Source organism: Monodon monoceros, unplaced genomic scaffold (genome assembly GCF_005190385.1).
Source record: "Monodon monoceros isolate NGI ecotype Baffin Bay Population unplaced genomic scaffold, NGI_Narwhal_1 Super_Scaffold_13, whole genome shotgun sequence".
Lineage (NCBI taxonomy): Eukaryota > Metazoa > Chordata > Mammalia > Artiodactyla > Monodontidae > Monodon > Monodon monoceros.
In genome coordinates this window covers 79906524-79925117 of record NW_021703769.1, presented here as the reverse complement: position 1 = coordinate 79925117, position 18594 = coordinate 79906524, and the positions used below count along the sequence as shown (strand labels likewise).

Below are 18594 nucleotides of genomic sequence, written 5' to 3'. Positions count from 1 at the left end.
CACACCCCATGTGTCTTCCAGCTTCTAGGGCCTCAGCCCAGAGGAGTGGAGCAAGGCCACCTCTAGACATCTAAAACTGGGACTCAGAAGAAAAAGAAAATGGGTGGGAAGGGAGCTGAGGGGAGCTATTTGGTGTACATTCTAAAGGAAATCTTTCTGAGCCCCTGGCTCTCTGCTCCTGCCACCAACACACAAAGAACAGTCATTCTTCTCCCTCCTGAACAGGTATTTAATAGTCTTATTTCAGTTGGAAGCAGTAGTTGGAGAATAAGTTACAGGAACAGACAAACCAAAAAAAAACCCCAAAAAACCAAAAAACCCCACGTAAAGTGCTTCAGACTGCAAACGTAAACATGAGGACGAGGGGAGGCCACCAAGCTCTCTCCCCTGACCTGAGACAGGAGGGTCACATCATTGTCGGGTCCCTTTACCATCACCACCCTCTGATCTCAGCCCTGCGGGTGGGAGGGAGGGAGGGGATGTCAGAGGCAGGGAAGACAACTTAAAGGAACGAGGAAAACACTTTGTAAACTTAGAACCAGGGTGCAAGGCAGGGGGCAAGGGAGCTCCTGGAGCCCTTGCCTTGGCCGAGGGGTGGGGCCAGCCCCCCCAGGAGGTCCGGGAAATACTGTTGGCTTCACGCCGCAGCCATCCCTGTCCATTTCACAGCTTCTTCCCTCGTCCCTCATCAGCAGACACAGACAGGCGGCCCTGAGGGCCTCCTCACCCTCGGTGGGAGGCATCCCAGGGGAGGCACAGCCTGGAGGGAGCACCGCTCCGGGGGCTGTTGATTTCCAGGAGTGTGAGAGGGAGGAGAGCTGGATGGCGCTACTTGACGGGCTCCACCACCAGGACCTTGCACTCGCGCTTGGCGATCTTGTCCAGAGAGAGCACAGCCTTGTCCGGGGGCAGGTAGAGGGGGCGGCTGACAGGCGAGGCCACGGGGGGCGTGATGGCCCTGCGCTCCATCACGCTGCCCGACCTGGGGGAAGGCAGAGGCTATGAGCTCTGGTTGGACCCAGGGCCCCTCCCTGCTCCCTCTCCAACTCCGGCCTCTACCAAGTCCACTGGCACCCCTCCCGCGGTTCCGTACCTCATGAGGTGGCTGCGGGAGGGCTGTTGGTGGGAGAAGGACTGAGAGCGGCCCAGGCTCGCCTGGTGCCTCTCGACCAAGTCCCGGACGGCAGGGCTGCTGGGGCTGCTCTTGCGAGAGAGAGGCCGGGCCTCTGGCGGAGGGTGGGACACGCTGGCGGTGAACTGCAGCTTCAGTTTCATGTGCTGGCTCAGCTGGGGTAGGGAGACATGGATCAGCCACCCAGCTCGGCTTCCAGGCCCCGGACCTCCTTTCAGGTCATCTTCCCCACTTGACAGGCCGAAGTCGGATCTAAATTCCACCTTCCCTCCGCGCGGCTTTGTAGCACCACCCATTATGCTTCAGCCACAGAAGCCAGCGGCCCTGACTCCTTCCACCTGACGCTCTGCCTCACCCAGCACACAGCCTGGCCCCCACCAGCCCACCTCGAAGAGCCCTGTCCTCAGAGCCTGGAAGGCCACACTGAAGGTGAGCGCACTGCCCTTCCGGGAAAAGCCGAGGTTGTTGAGGGGTGTATGGCAGACGATGGAGTCCAGGGCTGCCTGCATGGCCCGGCGCTCCTCCTCACACAGCTGCTTTCCTGGGGGGGACAGAAACGGGGGCTGGGAAACACATCTGTATGGTGTTCCTCAGTTTGCAGAGGGCGTTCACGAGCACAGTCTTGTTTTGATCCTCAGAGCCATTCTGTGGAGTAAACTGAGTATATGCTATTGTTTGCTGAATTTTATAAATAACAGTAGCTAATACTTACTGTGTATTGAGATCTATTCTAACCACTTCACGTAATATTAACTCACTAAGTTGCTCTAACAGCCCCACGAGGTATTATTTTCTCTGTTTGAGAGATGAGAAATCTGAGGCTCAGAGAGATTAAGTAACCTACCAAAGGTCACACAGCTAAGAAGTGGGAGAGGTACAAGTCAAACATACCAGGGAGCCCAGCTCCAGTGTCAAGGCCCTTAAAATCACTCTGCCCCGCGGCCTCTCTAAACTCTCCATTGTGACACCATGGAGACCACCCCGGTTCAGAGCCGAAGCAGCCGGCCACAGTCACCCATCTCTGTGACTGCTTCCCTTCCCCTCCCTTCCTTCGGGACAAGGTTAGGCCTGGCAGCCACCTACCAGCCTGGGCGTGCTCCGGGGTCCACACGAGCCTCACAGCAAGGAAGTCTTGGAGATTGTTGAGCAGCGTATATGTGACAGTGAAACGCTCGTAGGTCCGAACAGGGGACTCACAAGAAGCAGTCATCACAAAGCACGGGCGGTCCAGGCGGATGCTGGGCAGGCTAGAAGCAATGAGAGAGAGAGGGAAGCAGGATGTGTGTGTTTTGAAACAAAGATGAACAGGATGGTACCCAGGCGGGGCCAGGGTGGGGTGTCCCACAGACTCACCGGTAGTGGGTATAGATGCTCTGGGTAAAGGGCAGCTTCGGCGTGGACCACTGAACCACAGCGATCAGGGGAACTTCTAGGCCCTGCCAGAGGGACCAAGGGAAACATCACATGTATCAGAGGTTCCCTCTCCCCTTAGTCAACCCCCTGGCCTCTTCCCCCCACTGCATTTTCTCACCCTTTCTCCTGAACACACCAGTCTCTTATACTCACCTCCTTGGCCCCTGGAGGGGGCTGCTCACCCGCTCTGAGCTGGAACAGGAAGTTGTGTTCCTCCAGAGCACTAAGCAAGCAGGGGAAGCAGCCAGAGGTACCAGGGAGCCGGCAGAAGGAGCCCATGGAGACTTCCCCAGATTGGTGACTAGTTCAGAAGAAAGGGACCAGAGCTGGATCTTTCCACACCAGAGCTCTCGGCCCTGCCCCCATCCCCACCACTGTGCGGCCCTGCCCCTCCCCAGGACCTCACCAGACATTGTCCACCAGCAGCACAGAGCCATCGGGCATGACAGGCAGATAACTGGCATTGAAGTTTGGGAGAATGCGGATATCCCAGATGGAAATTTCCTCCTGGGAGGAGCTGTTCAGCACTGTCGGAGGTAACCAGCTCAGCTCAGAGTATCTGGACCCCTTGGACCCCACCTTTTCCCCCCTAAAATGGATCTATCCCCACCAGAGTAACTGACACCCAGTCAGTGCCCTTGCTGCTGCCCAAGAACTGAGCCGCCAATCTGCTCACCCTTGAGCACGGTCAAGTGTTTTCCAGCCACAGTGAACTGGCGACATTTCAGAACTGGAGGGGGCAGCAGAGTCAGCAGGGTGCTCACTGCAGGAGAGGGCGGAGGCAAGAGATGATGGGCTGGGTGAGCCTCATTCCAACCCACAGTTCTAATCTTGCTCTTCTCTCCAGCTGGGGCACTTGCCAGTATCACCCCTCCACTGTCCCCCAAATTCCAGACTCCAGCATTTCCTCTCTGCATTCTCCTCCCCACCTTGGGCCTTGAAAGCGCTCTGCTCGCCCCGGAAGGTCTCCCCAGGAGATCGGGTTTGCAGCAAGCGCAGGTAGCCTTGATCTCTGACCTCTGGTGCCTCAACCTCCCGCTTCCACACGGTCACTACAATCTGAGCACAGGGGACACAGGACCACAGTCGAGAGAAAAGACACACGGCCAGCCTCAGAAAGGGCGTCTGAATTAGGACAACAGCTCCACCCCGTGCCAGCCTTACCTTGGCCTTAGGTGTCCCTGGGGGCAGTCTATCCAGTGAAACGGTGAGTGGGAAGATGACCTCATCTGTGGACACAATTGGTTCCTCCACAGGCAGCTGGGTTGTGAAAAGGGTGAAGAGGTCAGAAGAGTCAAGGCCGCCCGCAGCGCCAGCGTTCCCTTTAAGATCTGCGGTATGTGGTTCTCGCCCTCCCCTCTCCTCACCCGTCATCGGCCTCCCGCTTCCCTCCAGCGTCCCTCTCCCCTCCGGTCTTTGGAGCCCAGCAGACCGCCCCTCCGCCCTGTGCCGTGTCGCCCCGAGCTCCTCACCGTGGTCGCTCCCCCTGAGGTAGCAGGGCCCGGGCCGTGGGTGAGGAGGGGGCTGCAGCCTCGAAACAACCCCCCACCACCAGGGTCCCCGCCCCCCGGGGGTTCGGAATCCTGGTCGCCGGAGCCACCGCCCACGGGCGCCCCTCCGGCGCTGACCGAGGCCAGGGCGGCCAGGGCGGTCGCCAGTTCTGCCCAGGCCCCTCGGGAGCCCAAGCCCGGGCCGCCTCCGGCGCCGGACCCCACGCCGCCCCGGCAGCGCAGCACCAGCAGGAAGCGGACAGTCTCCCCCAGGTAGAGGTGGTTGCGCCGGGGCAGCGCCCGGTACCGGCCCGGGTCCCCAGCCAGCTCCGCGCGTGGCGGCAGCGGCACGGCGGGGAAGTACATCGAGTAGTCGCACTGGGACTCCATGGGCGGTGAAGGCGGCGCGGGCCGGGGAGCGAGGTGGGCCGTGGCCGGCGGAGGGCGAGGGGGCCGCTGGGGTGGGCCCGGGGAGCCCCGAGCCCCGACCGGTGCTGCGCGCGGCCGGACCGGCCCGACAGACCAGCCGGGGCCGGGAACCGGGGCAACGAGCCCGGAACCGAGACCCCGTGGGGCCGGAACCGGGGTGCTGGGCCGAATGACTGGAGAGACACCGGAAGCGGAAGGGAAGGGGCGTGGCCTCGGAGGCGCCGGAATTTGTGGGCGACCGGATTTTGGACAAGAGGAGCGGCGTGTTCCTGTGGTTAGCCCGCTGCGTGAAGGGTTTAGGTGAGACTGCAGACAGACCCCTTCTTAGAGAAGAACTATGAAGAGAACCCCCTCCAACCCCGTTTCTCCCAGGAAGATGCTCCATCCCCTTCCCTTCCGCCCTATATAGAGCAGGTCAAAGTTTCAAATTATTTATTCATTCAACAAACATTTCATAGTGAAATGAGTATAGCCCAGTAACAAATATTTCATAGAGAGATGGACGCGTTATTCCTGTCCCTTGTGTCCCAAACAATCTCTGCCGCACTCCATGGTTTGATCCTCCAGGGGGGCTTTGAGAGTGCTGTTTGGACCTGGTGGGGGGCGCGAGGTGCCGGGAAGGGAAAGGGGCAAGATGGGGGGAGGATGCTTCTAGGACTAGGATTCCTCGGCACAGGCTGGAGGACGTGGGGTCCACATCCGTGCTAAGTTCCACTGGTCGTTTGGGGAGCAGACATGGTCTCTGGGGGAAGCAGAAAGGGCATGGGGCTGCCTCACATTCATCACTGTGCCCCTGTGGCTCAGCTGCTTTTCAGCCTAAGACTTAGTGGTCTGATGCCTAGGGGGAGGGTAGCCTTGAAGTCTTGAGGGGCACAGAGACGGTTGGGGGGAACTGCTTGGCATCTAGTTTGTCCTTGTACTGTAGCTCAGGGGTAGCCAGGCGCTCACACTCCTCCTGGTCTTGGAGGCTCAGGCCACTCTGAAGCACGTAACCCAAAACCTTACCTGATCCAAACTGGAAAGGGCGGAACCGCCGGTCAGTGATGTACTTGGGGTCTAAAGCCTGACCCCCCACCAGACAGTGTTTAGCCAGGGCCTCTCGGCGAGCCCGGAGCTCCGCCACAGCACTGTCCAGCCGGCTCTGGCCATACTGCTTTATCCGGGCCCACAGGCTGCGGTTGAAGTGAACATAGAGAGCCCAGTCCAGGTTGTTCCAGGCTCGGGCCCTTGCAGACATATGCCTGTCCTCAGCAGTCAGTCCACCATCGCCGACAGCACTTCCGCCCTGCCCACCTCCAGCCTGAGCGTTGTGCATGAAGCCCACCACATCATCTAGACCCCAGCACAGGGCATCTGCCAGCAGGACCAATGACTCGTCAAAGTACTCGGCCACCAAGACCAGGTCAAAGACAGAGTCCAGCCAGGCCAGATTCCACTGGATGAAGGATGAAGACCTCAAATCTAAAGAGGCAGAGCTGGACGTCTGGCTGTGACCATCAGCAGCAGTGGGAATGGGATGGAAGAGAGCATTGGGATCCAAGGTGTGGGCTCGCAGGCCAACACCAGAAGGCAGCTGTGGCGGGTTGGGATCTCTGGGGGGATGAGGATTCCCTCTCTTGGTCCTCATCTCTGGGGGAAAGGGGAGGCCAAAGTCAAACCATAGCAAGTTGCGCGCATAGTGGTCCCCACGGGCCCCGGGCTGGTAGAAGGCTCGGGGATTGTCCAGGAAGGCAGCCAAGGACGGTGATTTGCGGAAAGCCGATGAGGTGGATTTATAGTAGGAGAAGGCAGAGCGGGCCAGAGCCGCTGGGTCTCGGACAATGGAAAAGAAGAAGCTGTCAGAAGGCATAACCTGAAGTACCTGCAGAGAAGAGGAAGCAGACATAGGGAGAGAGAACTAAGCCAGGAAGAAACTAAGAGCAAACCCAGTGCCCACTGATCCCCCAGCCTCCTCCAACCTCCTTCTGACAGCTCTGCTGGGAACCCCCAGCTTCCTCCACCAGCTACATAGATCTTGGGTAAGGCACTTAACATCTCTGAGACTCAATTTGCTTATCTGCAAAACGGGGATCCATCATACCTTCCTTCCCAAGTGATTATGGAGGTTACATGAGATAAGGATAGGAAGGAACCTGGAACATGGGAAGCTCCTGGAGAACATTAACTTCCTTGGGCCTTTCTGTCTGCCTTGGTCAGTAACACTTCTAGGAATCAAGCTTTGTGTTCACTTCTCCAACAGAAACCTAAGTGCCTACTCTGGGACTCTGTCACAACTCCAAGAAAGGAGCTGGCCTCAGGCCTTCTCAGGAGGATCACTGGCAGCAAATAGGGAGGAGACAGAGCAGTCGCAATGCTGTCTCAGGTATAGGCGTCAGGGGCAGGCCAAGCCCAGGATGGCCGAAGGACAGGGCACTCCTGGGGCTCCTTGGCATCTTGCAGAGCAAGAGACACCCCTGGAATGGGCACTGGGGAGCCGTGGCCACTCGGTAGGGTGCTGCTCTGAGGCCTAGGATGTGTGATCCCACTTCTGGGCAAGAAGGAAGGTGGGAATTGGGCTGAGCCACACCCTAGCGTGGTCCTTCAGGCAGATCCATGCCAGAACCCAGCTCTGGGGCTCCTTGAAGGGTTTCTGCCTCTGAACGCGACCTCTGTCATTGAACCTGACTCCCTGACAAGTCTTCCAGTCTGCTCTGCCGATGTGGGCATGCCTGCAGGGCGAGCCTGTGAGCTGTATGTCTCTTTGAAGGCATAGGGAAACAGTGCAGAGAACGGTCTGTGGCATCAGACGGACCTGGAATAAAATCCCAATTCAGCCATTTACCAACCCTGTAACTTCGGGCAGGTTATCGAACTTCTCAGAGCCTTCTCAGAGCCTCCATCAGTAAATCTGGGTTAACACTTACCTTGAAGGATGTGGAAGTGTGGGGAACATGGGAGGTAGTGAGGGGTGGTGACAATCATCCTAAACTCCAGAGGAACCTGCCTCAGTGACCGCTGTCCTCGCCTCACTCCCAGCAGTGCCCCCTTGCTTCCCATTAGATCACATTCATGCTGCTCAGCTGCTTTCTCCTGCTCCAGCTCCAACAGGACTGCCTTTGCAGCCACCACTGAAGTTCTACCACCTACACACGCACACACACCACTGCCACCATGTCTTTAAGATGTTTTGCTCTAAGAACACCTGATATTTTCCTTACTACAAAGTCATGTCCACCCTTTCCTATAAAACCCACCTCTCCAGAAAGCCCCACCTCTTTTGATGAATATTCTCCCCACAGTTTCAAATACAAACACACATACACACGCACACAGCCCACAGAAGGCACTTTGACTTTGGAGCAGCTGGGCCTGGGTTCAAACGCTAGCTCTGTGGCTTTCCTTTAACAGAGGCCTGTCACTTAGCCTCTCTGAGAGTCAACCTCCTCATCTGTGTAGTGGAGACACTTATAATGCCTTCCTGGCAGGATGATGGTAAGATGACTATCCAGCACCCAAGAAGTATTCAGTGAAAGTTCGCTCTTTCCCTGTATGTGTTCATTTGCCCATTGATTTTCTTCCTCCAAGAGGTTCGTGTGTGTGTGTGTACGGATGACCTGTGAGTGCGTGCACTCATCTCCCCCTTTAGAACTGAGGCTCCGGGGGTTGGGGGTGGGGCTGGGACTGGGGCTTGGCATGTAGCTGATCCTCAAAATCTGGCAGACGTGGTGAGGGGAGTGAGATGCAGCCGGGTCAGAAGGCAGTGACTGCACAGGGCCCTGGTAGTGCCAGTGGAAGGGGCCAGGAAGGGCCAGGTACCTGGAGGGAGGGTTGGCGGGGTGGGGTCAGAGTTGGCGGGACACTGATGCCAGCAGGATAAATTGGTCAAGGAGAGAGACTGCAGTAAACTCTAGATGGAGAGGGCAGAACTTCGGCTGCCAGAAAATTCTGAGGGAGGGACAGCTGAGGAGGGGGCAGCAGGACTCACCTTTGTGGCCCCCATGCCCAACTCTTGGGTGAGGGGATGCCTGGGGAGCCTCCAGGCCTGGGGTCTCCTCCCCTGGTGGTCTTGGCTACAGGCATGAGCCCATCTCTCGCCAGTCCTGTCCACCCCCTCGACACTCCTCACCTCTTTCAGGTTGAACCTCATGTGATGACAGAGGATGTGGAAGGGGGACTGGGTGCCTCCACCCTGAGGGCGGTAGCCTTTGACCCGAGAGGCCTGGAAAAGCTTTGGGTAGCCGAACTGATAGCGGGCGGGGAGGGCGAAGCGCAGCCCGTGTCGGTCCCCGTAGCGGTGAAGTAGACTGAGCACAGAGCTGCTCCCGGATTTATGCGTCTTCAGGAACACGAGTCGCTGCCGTGGCAGGCAGGATGGAACAGCTGGTCCCGGGGTTGAGGCCCAGGAGTGTCGGAGCTGCAGCCCAGGTAGCCTGGGGAGAGACGGGAGGGGAAGTGTCGTGTCCCTCACCAGCAGGTGGATGAGTGTCTTGAGGAGAAAGGACGAGGGCGTGGAGCGTCCTCTGAGTCCCCAAGAGTCACAGCCCCAGGTGAGACGGGGAGGAGCAAATGGGGGGGGGCATCTGTGGGGCGTTGGGACAAGATAGGAACTCACCTCCTCTGGAAGGGACCCCCCCAGAGCTGGAGGGCAAATCCGATGGTCATGAAGACTCCCAGAGCCACCCCCAGGCTCCGAGGCCCCCAGAGGCGCATGGTCCTGGTAGGAGACAGAGGGCCCATGTGGCACAGGGAAGGGGGACGCTAGAGCGGGGCAGGGCAAGGGCAAGGCACAGAGGCAGAGACAGCTTGAGACAGCCGTGCAGCCGCGGAAGGCGCCAGTTCGAGTTTGGGGGTTCATTCCCCAGGTCTGCTCGCAGCCCCGGTTGAGTCTGCCCCCTGAGTTAGCAGATTTTTGCCTCTGTCAGCGTCTAGAAGGGAAATGAGGGGGAAGGAGGAGAGTCTAAGGAGGCGGTAGAGCCTTCTCTCCTGCTGCTGCTGCAGCTGAGACCTCATTCCGGGCAGGGGGGCAGCGGAGGGGGGAGCCCTGTCTACACCCAGATCTTCTAGGTGCCCCATGACTGCTTCTCTGCTGTCAACCTGCAGCTCCTTCCAACCCCCACTGACAGCTCCTCACTGAGCCCCAGGGATTTGGAAGTCAAGGGGAGAAAGATCAGACCGGTCCGCTCATACCAGTGAAACAGACATCACCAGGCCCCTGACCACCTCCTCTACCCCTCTGTCTGTGACAAGTCGGGCTGAAGAGCCCCATTCTGAGGCTGAGAGGAGAAGCCATAAGGAGCGAATGAGGGCCAGACAGGGCACCAGCTTAGGAACCCAGGGAGGTGAAACCACAGGAGCAACTTTGTAAAGAATAAGAGCCGACCAGCTCATCTAAGCTCAGGTATGCTTTCCCTCTCGGCGCCAGGCAGAGCCCAGTGTGTGAGAGGGCCTGGGGAGTATAGGGTTGTTTAGGAAGCCCAGATCCCACACACCCCCATTCCCACTTTCCAACCCCAGCAGTGCACCCAGAGGGGATTGAGAGGGTGGGGCTGGAGAGAGACTGCGACACAAAGAGACAAAACCCGAACGCCGAGCTTCAGAATTCCTTCCCAGGCCCCAGCTTCCCAATCTACTGAGAGTCCAGACCTGCCCCTTCAATTCCAACCCGCAGCCCCTCCACCAAGCCCCGACGGCCCCCTTCCAGGACGAGCCCGGAGCGACCCCAGGCAGAGAACCCACACTGGCCACCTAGAGACCCGCCCCCTCTGGCATCATCCCCCAATTTCCTCCCCCAACCCAGCCTCCTGGATCCAGCCCCGCACTGGACTCCTTCCTGTGTCCAGATTTCTTCTATTCCTTCCATCCATCCCTGTCTCCTCCCATTACCCCCGATTCCAGCCCGCAGTTCCCTCCAGCTTTGGTGACTGCTCAGTCTGCTGCCAGCCCTGGGTCGGCTCCCTCTGGGGTTCTCTCTATGAAACCCCCCCCAAGTCTCCTCCCATAAACTCTAGAGTCCCTCCACTGGCCGAGGCCTCGGCTTCACATGCCCACTCACCAGGCCACCTGAGGAGCAGCAGGGAAATTGGGGTCTGGCCCTCCCGCCTGCTCCAGCCACCGCCCGGTTTCTCGCTCGGCTCAACTTTCCCCCTAAACTTTCTCAGCGCCCAGGCTCCTCCCCCTCCCTCCCTTTGTCCCGCCAGTCTCTGCAGCTGATTCGGCTTTGATTGCGTCTCTGGGTCTCTCCCTCCCTGCACCTTTCCCTCTCCTTCAGGGCACCCAGCCTGCCATTGGAAGACACCAGTCCTACCCTCCTTTGGCACTTAGGAATCAATTATACTTTTTCTTTCAGCTTTCTGCAGAACAGAAGACTCATTCAGGCGACCAAAGGAAAGAAGGAAAGAAGAAAGGAGAATGACAGACAAGAGTTGAAAGCAGACATTGTCAAGGACATGACAAGGTAGCCAGAGGCTGACACAGAGAACTGGGGCCCCGACTCTGACGGCAGGGTCAGTGGTGTGGTAATATTAACGGTGGCTTGGGTCCAAAAGAGTTTTGCAGTCCCCTCCCCGCAACTCTCCCCATTTTGCAGATGAAGGTGCTCAGACCCAGAGGGTGGACAGCTTGCCCAAACTCAATCCCAGGGGACAGGTTCCAAGATAAGCAGGCAGAAATGAACTGCTGGTCACAGAGGCTCTGGGCTAAAGGTACAGAAAGTCACACATAGGGTCCAATAAATTAGCCATTTATTTATAGAATAAACATCGAGTCGAACACTGAAACATGAAATGGGGAAGCTTGTGAAGGATGTGGCGGATGGCAGAGGCCATGAGATATGCTTTTTTTTTCTTCTTTCTTTTTTCTAGTTTAAGAAAGTGATACTGAAAAAACTCGATAGAACCCAGACCCATAGATCCTGACATCCTAGTCCCCTGCCCTGCACCCCGCAAACACCAGCTTTGTCTGTTTCTGAGACCGGGTGCCCCCACCCATCCCCACCTTCAACTTCCTTCAAACCCCTCCCCCCGCAACTCTAAAACTCCTCCCTTTTTCTCTGTTGGGGCTCACCACCAGCCCAACCATAGAGGCTGGGTTAGAGAGACCACACCTCCTTCCTAAATAAATACCCCCAGCCCCTCCTCCCCAGATACCAAATGAAAAAATAAATATAGTGAACACCCACCCCCAACCCAACCCACCAATGGAAATCTGGATTTGGGGCCCCAGCCATTCACCCAAAAAGTCCCTTCTCTACCCTCTCTGCAGCCCCCTCCGACTCCTCCCCAGACCCAGCAGACGGGGGAGGAGGGGATGGGCCACGAACCCTTCTGATGCCAGGGCACCCCTCCCCAGTTATCGAGGTCCGAGCAGGGCCACGGCTGAGAGGAAGAGAATGAGGAGGGGTTGGGTGTGAAAACTGACAGACGTCCCGCCAGTCCTGCTCCTGTCTTGGCTGTGGCGGATAATGACACCTCCTCCTTTGCCCCCAGCACCATCCCTTCGAGGAGGGCGAGGAGGCCGGGCCGGGGGGACCACAGCTGCTGCCCCAGCCATCCAGTCATCTGCATAGTGCTGTCCCTCTCCAGAGCCGCTAGCGTCCTCTGCAGGGAGGAGGAGGATCGGAAACAGACAGGGATGGGAAAGAGAGGTAGCAGGAGACAGAGAGAGAGAAGGAGCCACAGGCAGCAAGGGAGAGAACTCGAGATAAAAACAGTGATAGGTGGAGGGGTGGAGGAGCAGGCAGGGTGAGAAGAGGGAGAAAGCGAATGACAGGAAGGTGAGCAGAGAGATCAGACACATGAGAATGAGAGAAGGCAACGAGAGACAGGAAGAGACAACGAGGCAGACAAAAAGGAGAGACAGATGGAGAGAGAGGATAAACAGGAAAAGAGAGAAAACAGACGTACACAGAAGCAGCGAGCGGACGGGAAGGGGGGGGAGAGACAAAGAGAGACAGAGACAGTGGGAGAGAGGAAAAAAGTGGACGTCAGTGCCTTGTTTCCCTGGCAAATTCTACTTTGGGGAGCCAGCCCCATGGCGCCCGCACCCCACTTCCCCACCTCCCGAGATTGCCCACTCTTAGGAGCTTCCCACCGTTCTGTAAGAGTGTTTTGGTGTCTCCCCCAGGGAACCATGAACTCAAGGATAGAGACCCTGTCTTTGGTGCTCTACCCCCTACCTTTGAGTAAAGCGCTCAATACGTGCGTGTAAAATGTGTGTGTGAGTCAATGAATGGATGGTAACGGAGAGACGCCAGGGGAGGGACTACAGAAAGCAGGGGGCGGGGCTGCGGGTTGGCCCGGGTCCAATCGCGGAAAGCCGGGCGGAGCGAGGCCCTCGCGGCGGCCCGGGGCCTCACCCCAGTCCTCCAGCTCCAGGTCGCGTCCCAGGGCGGCCGCCTTCATCCTGGTCGTGGCCGCCCGGAGCTGCAGCCGCCGCCTCCGCGTCTGGAGGTCGGGGCTCGAGGCTTCCGCATCCAGCTCTGGGTTGTCGATCTGCCCGGCCTGGGGACCCCCGACCACGGGCGACAAGTACCTGCGAGCAGAGCAGCCCCGGAGGCTCCCGCCCCGCCCCCGGAGTCCGCCTCGCCCTCCCGCCCGCCCGCCGCCGCCGCCGCCGCCCGGCTCTCACCGGCCCCGCCCAGCTCCGGTCCAGCAGGGCGCCGCCTCCTGGGAGAGGTCCGCAGCCACGCGGGGGTCCCCGCACACTGTCAGGGGCAGCCCGGCCCAGAAGCCCCTCACCCGGCCCAGCCGCTCGCGGAGCTCCCACACCTGGATGCAAAGAGAGCCCGGGAGGAGATGGTGCGCGCGCCCCCCGCCCACCGCCGCGCCTGCGTCCCCGCCTGCCGCCTGCCACTCACCAGCCGGGGCAGGCTGGCGCCCGCAGCCGTCGTGGGCCGCTCCTCCTCCGCCGCCGCCGCCGCCGACCAGAGCCGGCCCACCTCCCCCCGGGGGGCTGGGGCACGGCGGGCGCGGGCCGGCGCCGGTTGGGGGCTCCCGCATTCCTGGAACACCTGCGGCACCGGGAAGAGACCCCACAGACAGTCGTCCCGCGGTAAAAACTACACTCCAATACTCCAATCGCCCCCGACACCCCAGTTTATCCAGAGGCCCTACAGTGTCTCACTGACACCCCGCACTGTACCCCCAGCCCGGGGCCTCCCCCTCCACCCTTCTCTCTCCGGTCCTCCCGCCAACTCCCACTCTTCTCGTGGCCCCTGTACCTGGGCTGACAGCCCCACGCTGTTTTCCTGCAGATGCATCAAACCCTCCGCGATCTTCACCCCGATGGACTGTGCTGCTAGCTCAAAGGAAAAGGGGCCCTGGATCTTCTCGGCCAGGAACAGGAGACCATCTTGAAAGAGGGAAAGAAAGAGAAAGGGTGAAATGAGGGGACATCCAGGGAGATACTCACTGAAGTAGGATGTTCCCGCAAATCCTGACCCCGGCCTTGGAGGGAAGCAGCAGGTCTTAGATGGGGGAAACTGACATGAGAAGAGCCGCTCCTCATCCTCTCCCCTCAGTACCGCTTAACACTCCCTCCCTGGTCCACCCTGCCCACCCCCACACAGACAGCCCTCCCAGGCTTTCCTGAATCCCCTCACCCAGATAGGCCCCCCAGTCAGGATCCAGTCCCTGGCTGCTGATACAGCCGTGGGCCACGTTGAGGCAGAAGCCCCGGCAGGGTGGCAGCGAGGGGACCCCCCGACAAAGGGGGCAGCCTGTCAGACGCATCACAGCCCGCTTGCAGCCTTCGGACAACGGCATCTGGGAGCAGAGAGCAGGCCTGTGTCATCCACGGTTGGCTGCCCTCAGCCAAGCCTGGTGCTGGGCACAGAGAGAAGTCAAATACCCCACCCCCCCTTTCCCAGGCTCTCAGTGTAGAGCTGGATGTGAACATCTAGGACTGATGACCCCGTGTGGCAGCAGGAGTGACCCCAGGACTGCCACAGATCAGAAGAGAGAGGCTCCGCGGGGCCAGGTTGCAGATGCTGCTTCTTGGGAGAGATGGGGTGGTGAGGGATCTGAGAAAAGGTTCCAGGACAAGAGTGAGCCCATCATGGTTGGGGACAGAGGAGGATGAGGATGCAGGAAGTGAGGCTGGGAGGTCAGGGAGAGAATGAGCAGTAGAGAGAGAGCCTTGAAGGCCAGGCCAGGAAACTGGCCTCCAGTAGCAGGGAAGAGGGAGCCACTGAGTGGTCCTGGAGAAAACCAGGAGGGCCAGTACTCCAATCTCAGAGATACTATGGAGATGAGCAGGCCCGTAGAGGCTGGCAGGGGGTAAGAGTCATCAGAGGGTCAGAGGTGGGAGGAGATCATGGGTCATGACACAAGGGAGACTCCAGCCTTCCTGATTTACCCTGGGATGCCAGGGCTTCGAGGCTGATATGGGAAGGCCCCAGGCCTCTCCTGCCAGCTGGCACCGGACTCTTCTTCATGGGACCTCTCCTGCTTCTTGTCTCCCTCCCTGGGCCCTGCCCATACTCAGGCTCCCTCTAACCTTAAGCGTTTCGCTGACCGCATCTCTTCCGGTCTCCAGGCCCTGGATAAAGGCCCGGGCAGCCACCAGGGCCCGGGTTATCTGGGGGAGGGGAAAGAAGGTGAGAAAAACCACAGGACTGTTGAGGGTCAGTCAACACTGGGACCAAGAGACTGCACCAAGGGGATGAGCAGGGGGGTGATGTTTGTAGGGTTATCTTGGGGTGGTTAAGAGTGTCAGGTGGTCCCGGGAGGCAGGTTCAAGAGGATCAAAGGAATCACAGTCTAGAAGGACCCAGGGGAACTGGGCTTGGGAAGAGGTGGAGGGATTACATTTTACAGGGCTTGGAGATAGAGGGGCTTGTATCAGAACAAACACTGAACCCGAAGCCAGGAGACCTGGGTGTGAAACATAGCTCTACCACATATTGGTTGTGAGACCTTAACCTCTGGGAAGTTCAGTTTCCTCATCTGTAAAATAGGAATGCTAATATCTACCTCCTAGAGTTATGATGATAATTAAATGAGAGACTATAAATGAAAATCCTTCTTAAATATTAAGTGTCTAATTCACAGTTGAACCAGAGGAAGCCAAGGTATTGGGATTAGGGAGGAGTTGGCAGAAAGGTGGGGTGGGGGGAGGCAAGAGCAGGTGAGTGGGTCAGCAACTTGTGTAAACTAGGACACAGAAAGGGGGGCCATCCAATTAAAGGAGACCAAGGAGCACTGGGTCAGGCAGAGGTGACTGAGGCTCAAGATACGGGTCACCAGGTCAGACATGGCTGCCATGCAGGATAGAGGGATCACCAGGTCAGGGGTGACTGGGGCATGGAAAGGGGGCCATTGGGCTGGAGGTGAGTAGTACATACTTCAGAGGTCACTAGGTCAAAGGTGGCTGAAACTCAGGCCTTGGGGCCTCTCACCTGCAGGCGGAGGCGGCGGGGTGAGTCCCCAAAAGGCTTCAGAGAGTCATCAGCAGAAGAGGCCAGGCGCGTGAGGCAGAACAGGTAGTCAGGGGAGAAGATGTACTGTGGGTGCAGCAGGGGGAACATTTTCTCCAGGAGCTGAGCCCAGAAATCCACCAAGGCATCATCTAACCCCTCACCGGACCTCTCATAGTAGTCCCGTAGCCGAGAGAACAGGCCACTGAACAAGGGGGTGTGCTGGGCATACAGGCGGCCGAAGGAGCGGTGGAAGAGCAGGGACAGGGAGTGCTCAGCTGATGAGAGCATCTCCCGAAAAACCTCTGTGGCAAGTGCAGAGAAAGGGGTGTGAGGTGGGGTAAGGCCAGAGAAGGATGGAAAAGGGAAAGGGCAGAGGCAGGAAGAGATGGGCATGGGGAGAGAAAAGAAAAGTGAGTCAGAAATTAAGCAACTCTTAGAGGTCTGGGCAAATTGGGGCTGGGGGTGGAGGGCAGGAACTTGAGAGAGCCTAGGGTGGGGATGCGGGGGCTAAGCCAGGGCCGGAGTGCCTTAGGGATAGAGTCAGGAGCAGGGACGGGATGCTTGCTCGGGTCATGAGCACAGAGAGGAGGTGCGAGGCCAGGTTTGGGGACGCCAGGTCCTCACCATCAAATCTTCTGTGCCGGGCAGCCAGTGTGTGAACCAAGAAGGAACCGCTCTCTTCCACCAGGCCTCGGAAGGTGGCCTCAGTCTCCCAGGTCAGCTTCTGCTCTATCTCACTGGAACAGCAAGTGTACTCCTGGGGACAGATCCGGAGGTGCTCACCTGGACAGAGGAGACACGAAGGAATGGTGGGAAGTCGTGTCGTGAAACTCCTTCCTTCTCCTGCTGATCTCTGGGGGCCATCCTTTCTCTTCGAACTGTCTGGTTTCTTTTCTATTGTCTGCCACCTCATTCCCACCTGGCTCTACCCCCTTCTTATTGTCCCCTCACCCATCCCAAGTCCACTGGCACTAGCCATAGGATCAAATAAAGATGGGCCGATTTAGTGATCAGAGGGTCCTAGGTAGCCTGCCTAACATCGCACACCCCAGGCCTTTAAGGACTTACAGGATGGCTTCAATGGGAAGAATGGGATTTGGAGGGGTGGGTGGTAAGAAAGAAAGTATTGTCATAGAAGGGGCTCATGGAAATAGCGAGGGGAACAAATTGGGCTGTGAATAAAGAAACACAGAGGCGGGTGCTAATTACTAGAAAGGGATTCCTGGGGTTGGGGTGGAGTAGAGAGCTATTATCTGAACAGGAGTGTTATTGTGATCCTGGTAAAGAAGTTCCGGAGGAGAAGAGACATTATTACTATGAGACGAAAAGATTATTATAACGGCCACTCTGAAAGGGAAGAGAGTTATTGTGAGATGGGGGGGACCGGCCCCCGCCCCCTCCCTCGCCCCCAATTCTCTAGTCTTCCTTTTTCTCCTCACCTGAGATCAGGGCGGGAGGGAGTAGGCTTAAGCTATATCCCCGGGCCCCCAGGATCTGCCGGGTCTCAGTGCAACTCCGGGTGACCTTTGCCTCGGTACCGGGTCCAGGACCAGGACCGGGACACAGAGGCAACAGCAGAAGCAGAAGAGATCGCAGCGCGTACATAGCTGCTGCCACCTTGGGACGGCAAAGTGGGTCCTAAGAAGGGAAGAAGAGCCGCCCGAACTCAGGAAGCCGGTTCTCTGCCGCGGGATCGCCCCGCCGGCCAGAGAAAGAGCGCGACCTCCGAAAACTGAACACGGAGCACGATCGCTGGACTAGGCGGCATCTGCCGAGACAATGGGAGCGGGAGCCGGACAGGAGGCGGGGCCCGGGGCGGGGCCCGGCCAATGATGGTAAGGAGCCGGACTCAGGGGCGGGGTCAAGGGAGAAATTAAGCCAATGTACTGGGGAAGCTCGGCAGTGGGGCGGGACTCGGCAGGACTAAGGAGGCTGGGGGGAAGGGCGTGGCCTTCCTCGGAGGCGTGGCTATTTGGTTCGCAAGGCGGGGCCCGGGTGGAACCCAGCGTGTGGCAGTTGAGAAGCCAGATTAAAGGAGCTCTTGCTAGTGCAGTGTGAAACCCGGCCAATGGAGGGGGAACTTGGGGGCAGAGGAGCGGGGCTGGGGCGGGGCCGGGAGGAGCCGAGTTAAAGCAGGTGGCCAGCGCGCCGGAGCCCACGTGACACGGCGACACGCTGGAGAGCTCGTGGCCGCACGAGGCTGCCGGAGCGCCGTGACTGGAACGTGGTGAGCACGAGCTCGCACACGCCCAAGCCTCGCGACAATTTGCCCGCCCTGAGACGAGCCGTTGGGCTCGCGCCTGCGCACCGCACACCCCGCGCCTTCCCGCGTTTTTCTGGAGTCTTCTGCCACCCAGAAGGGAAGCGGCGGGCGCCCGTGCCGGACTGTGGGGCTGGTGGGGGAGGGTGACCACAGAGACCCAAGGGACCCGCGGTGGTGACTTTTCCTCAACGCTGCTCGGCCAGAAGTCGCTGTTCCGTGTTCAGACAGTGAGGCTCCCCTTTGACCCAGGCGGTCGCCTTCCCCCACACTCTGGCCCTGAGAGAGGACTCTTCCTTTTCCATACCCCCCTCCACAGTGGCCAGGAATCCCAGACCCAAAGGCTGATAGTCGCTCTCCTGAGTGGTTAGACGGCTCCTCCGCCCAAATAGCGTAGCCCAGCGTTGAGTAGAGATCCCCTCTTCTGGAAAAATGGAGAATGCGAGCTTTCCGTGATTCCTTCAGCGTTTCCGGC

General features: G+C 58.7%; 3 protein-coding genes and 1 long non-coding RNA gene across 11 annotated transcripts; 1 reads left to right on the top strand and 3 right to left on the bottom strand.

The window, feature by feature from the left end:
- Nucleotides 1-208: 208 nt before the first annotated feature.
- MAP11 (microtubule associated protein 11) lies at nt 209-4859 on the bottom strand. 2 transcript variants are annotated; one of them, XM_029220328.1, is made up of 11 exons: nt 4018-4650; nt 3710-3805; nt 3475-3604; nt 3222-3308; nt 2952-3072; nt 2699-2846; nt 2486-2568; nt 2216-2379; nt 1519-1673; nt 1094-1287; nt 209-982 (listed from the first exon to the last, which is right to left on the bottom strand). In XM_029220328.1, exons 1-11 carry the CDS (start codon nt 4423-4425, stop codon nt 829-831), a joined length of 1740 nt encoding a protein of 579 aa, XP_029076161.1. In that variant the 5' UTR covers nt 4426-4650; the 3' UTR covers nt 209-828. The 2 variants fall into 2 exon arrangements, with proteins under 2 accessions (XP_029076161.1, XP_029076160.1); XM_029220327.1 differs by having other exon boundaries at nt 3710-4859.
- On the top strand, nt 4603-12174 carry LOC114894091. 3 transcript variants are annotated; one of them, XR_003793116.1, is made up of 6 exons: nt 4603-4764; nt 8786-8990; nt 9544-9841; nt 10790-10897; nt 11030-11144; nt 11928-12174. It is a non-coding gene; the product is annotated as an uncharacterized LOC114894091 (long non-coding RNA). The 3 variants fall into 3 exon arrangements; XR_003793115.1 differs by lacking the exons at nt 11030-11144; nt 11928-12174 and adding an exon at nt 7852-7935 and having other exon boundaries at nt 4750-4764; nt 10790-10831; XR_003793114.1 differs by lacking the exons at nt 4603-4764; nt 11030-11144; nt 11928-12174 and adding an exon at nt 6325-7935 and having other exon boundaries at nt 10790-10831.
- GAL3ST4 (galactose-3-O-sulfotransferase 4) lies at nt 4883-10740 on the bottom strand. Of its 3 annotated transcripts, XM_029220347.1 has the most exons (4): nt 10496-10740; nt 9056-9368; nt 8570-8873; nt 4883-6325 (listed from the first exon to the last, which is right to left on the bottom strand). In XM_029220347.1, the coding sequence occupies exons 2-4, from the start codon at nt 9178-9180 to the stop codon at nt 5303-5305; spliced, it is 1452 nt and encodes a 483-aa protein (XP_029076180.1). In that variant the 5' UTR covers nt 9181-9368; nt 10496-10740; the 3' UTR covers nt 4883-5302. The 3 variants fall into 3 exon arrangements, with proteins under 3 accessions (XP_029076180.1, XP_029076179.1, XP_029076178.1); XM_029220346.1 differs by having other exon boundaries at nt 5212-6325; nt 8570-9368; XM_029220345.1 differs by lacking the exon at nt 10496-10740 and having other exon boundaries at nt 5212-6325; nt 8570-9550.
- On the bottom strand, nt 11309-17479 carry GPC2 (glypican 2). Of its 3 annotated transcripts, none has more exons than XM_029220342.1 (10): nt 17299-17479; nt 16484-16642; nt 15839-16161; nt 14938-15018; nt 14042-14204; nt 13661-13791; nt 13298-13450; nt 13069-13208; nt 12797-12972; nt 11309-12038 (listed from the first exon to the last, which is right to left on the bottom strand). In XM_029220342.1, exons 1-10 carry the CDS (start codon nt 17462-17464, stop codon nt 11791-11793), a joined length of 1740 nt encoding a protein of 579 aa, XP_029076175.1. In that variant the 5' UTR covers nt 17465-17479; the 3' UTR covers nt 11309-11790. The 3 variants fall into 3 exon arrangements, with proteins under 3 accessions (XP_029076175.1, XP_029076176.1, XP_029076177.1); XM_029220343.1 differs by having other exon boundaries at nt 11309-12036; nt 12792-12972; nt 17299-17464; XM_029220344.1 differs by having other exon boundaries at nt 15839-16163; nt 16487-16642; nt 17299-17464.
- Between the last annotated feature and the right edge of the window lie 1115 nt (nt 17480-18594).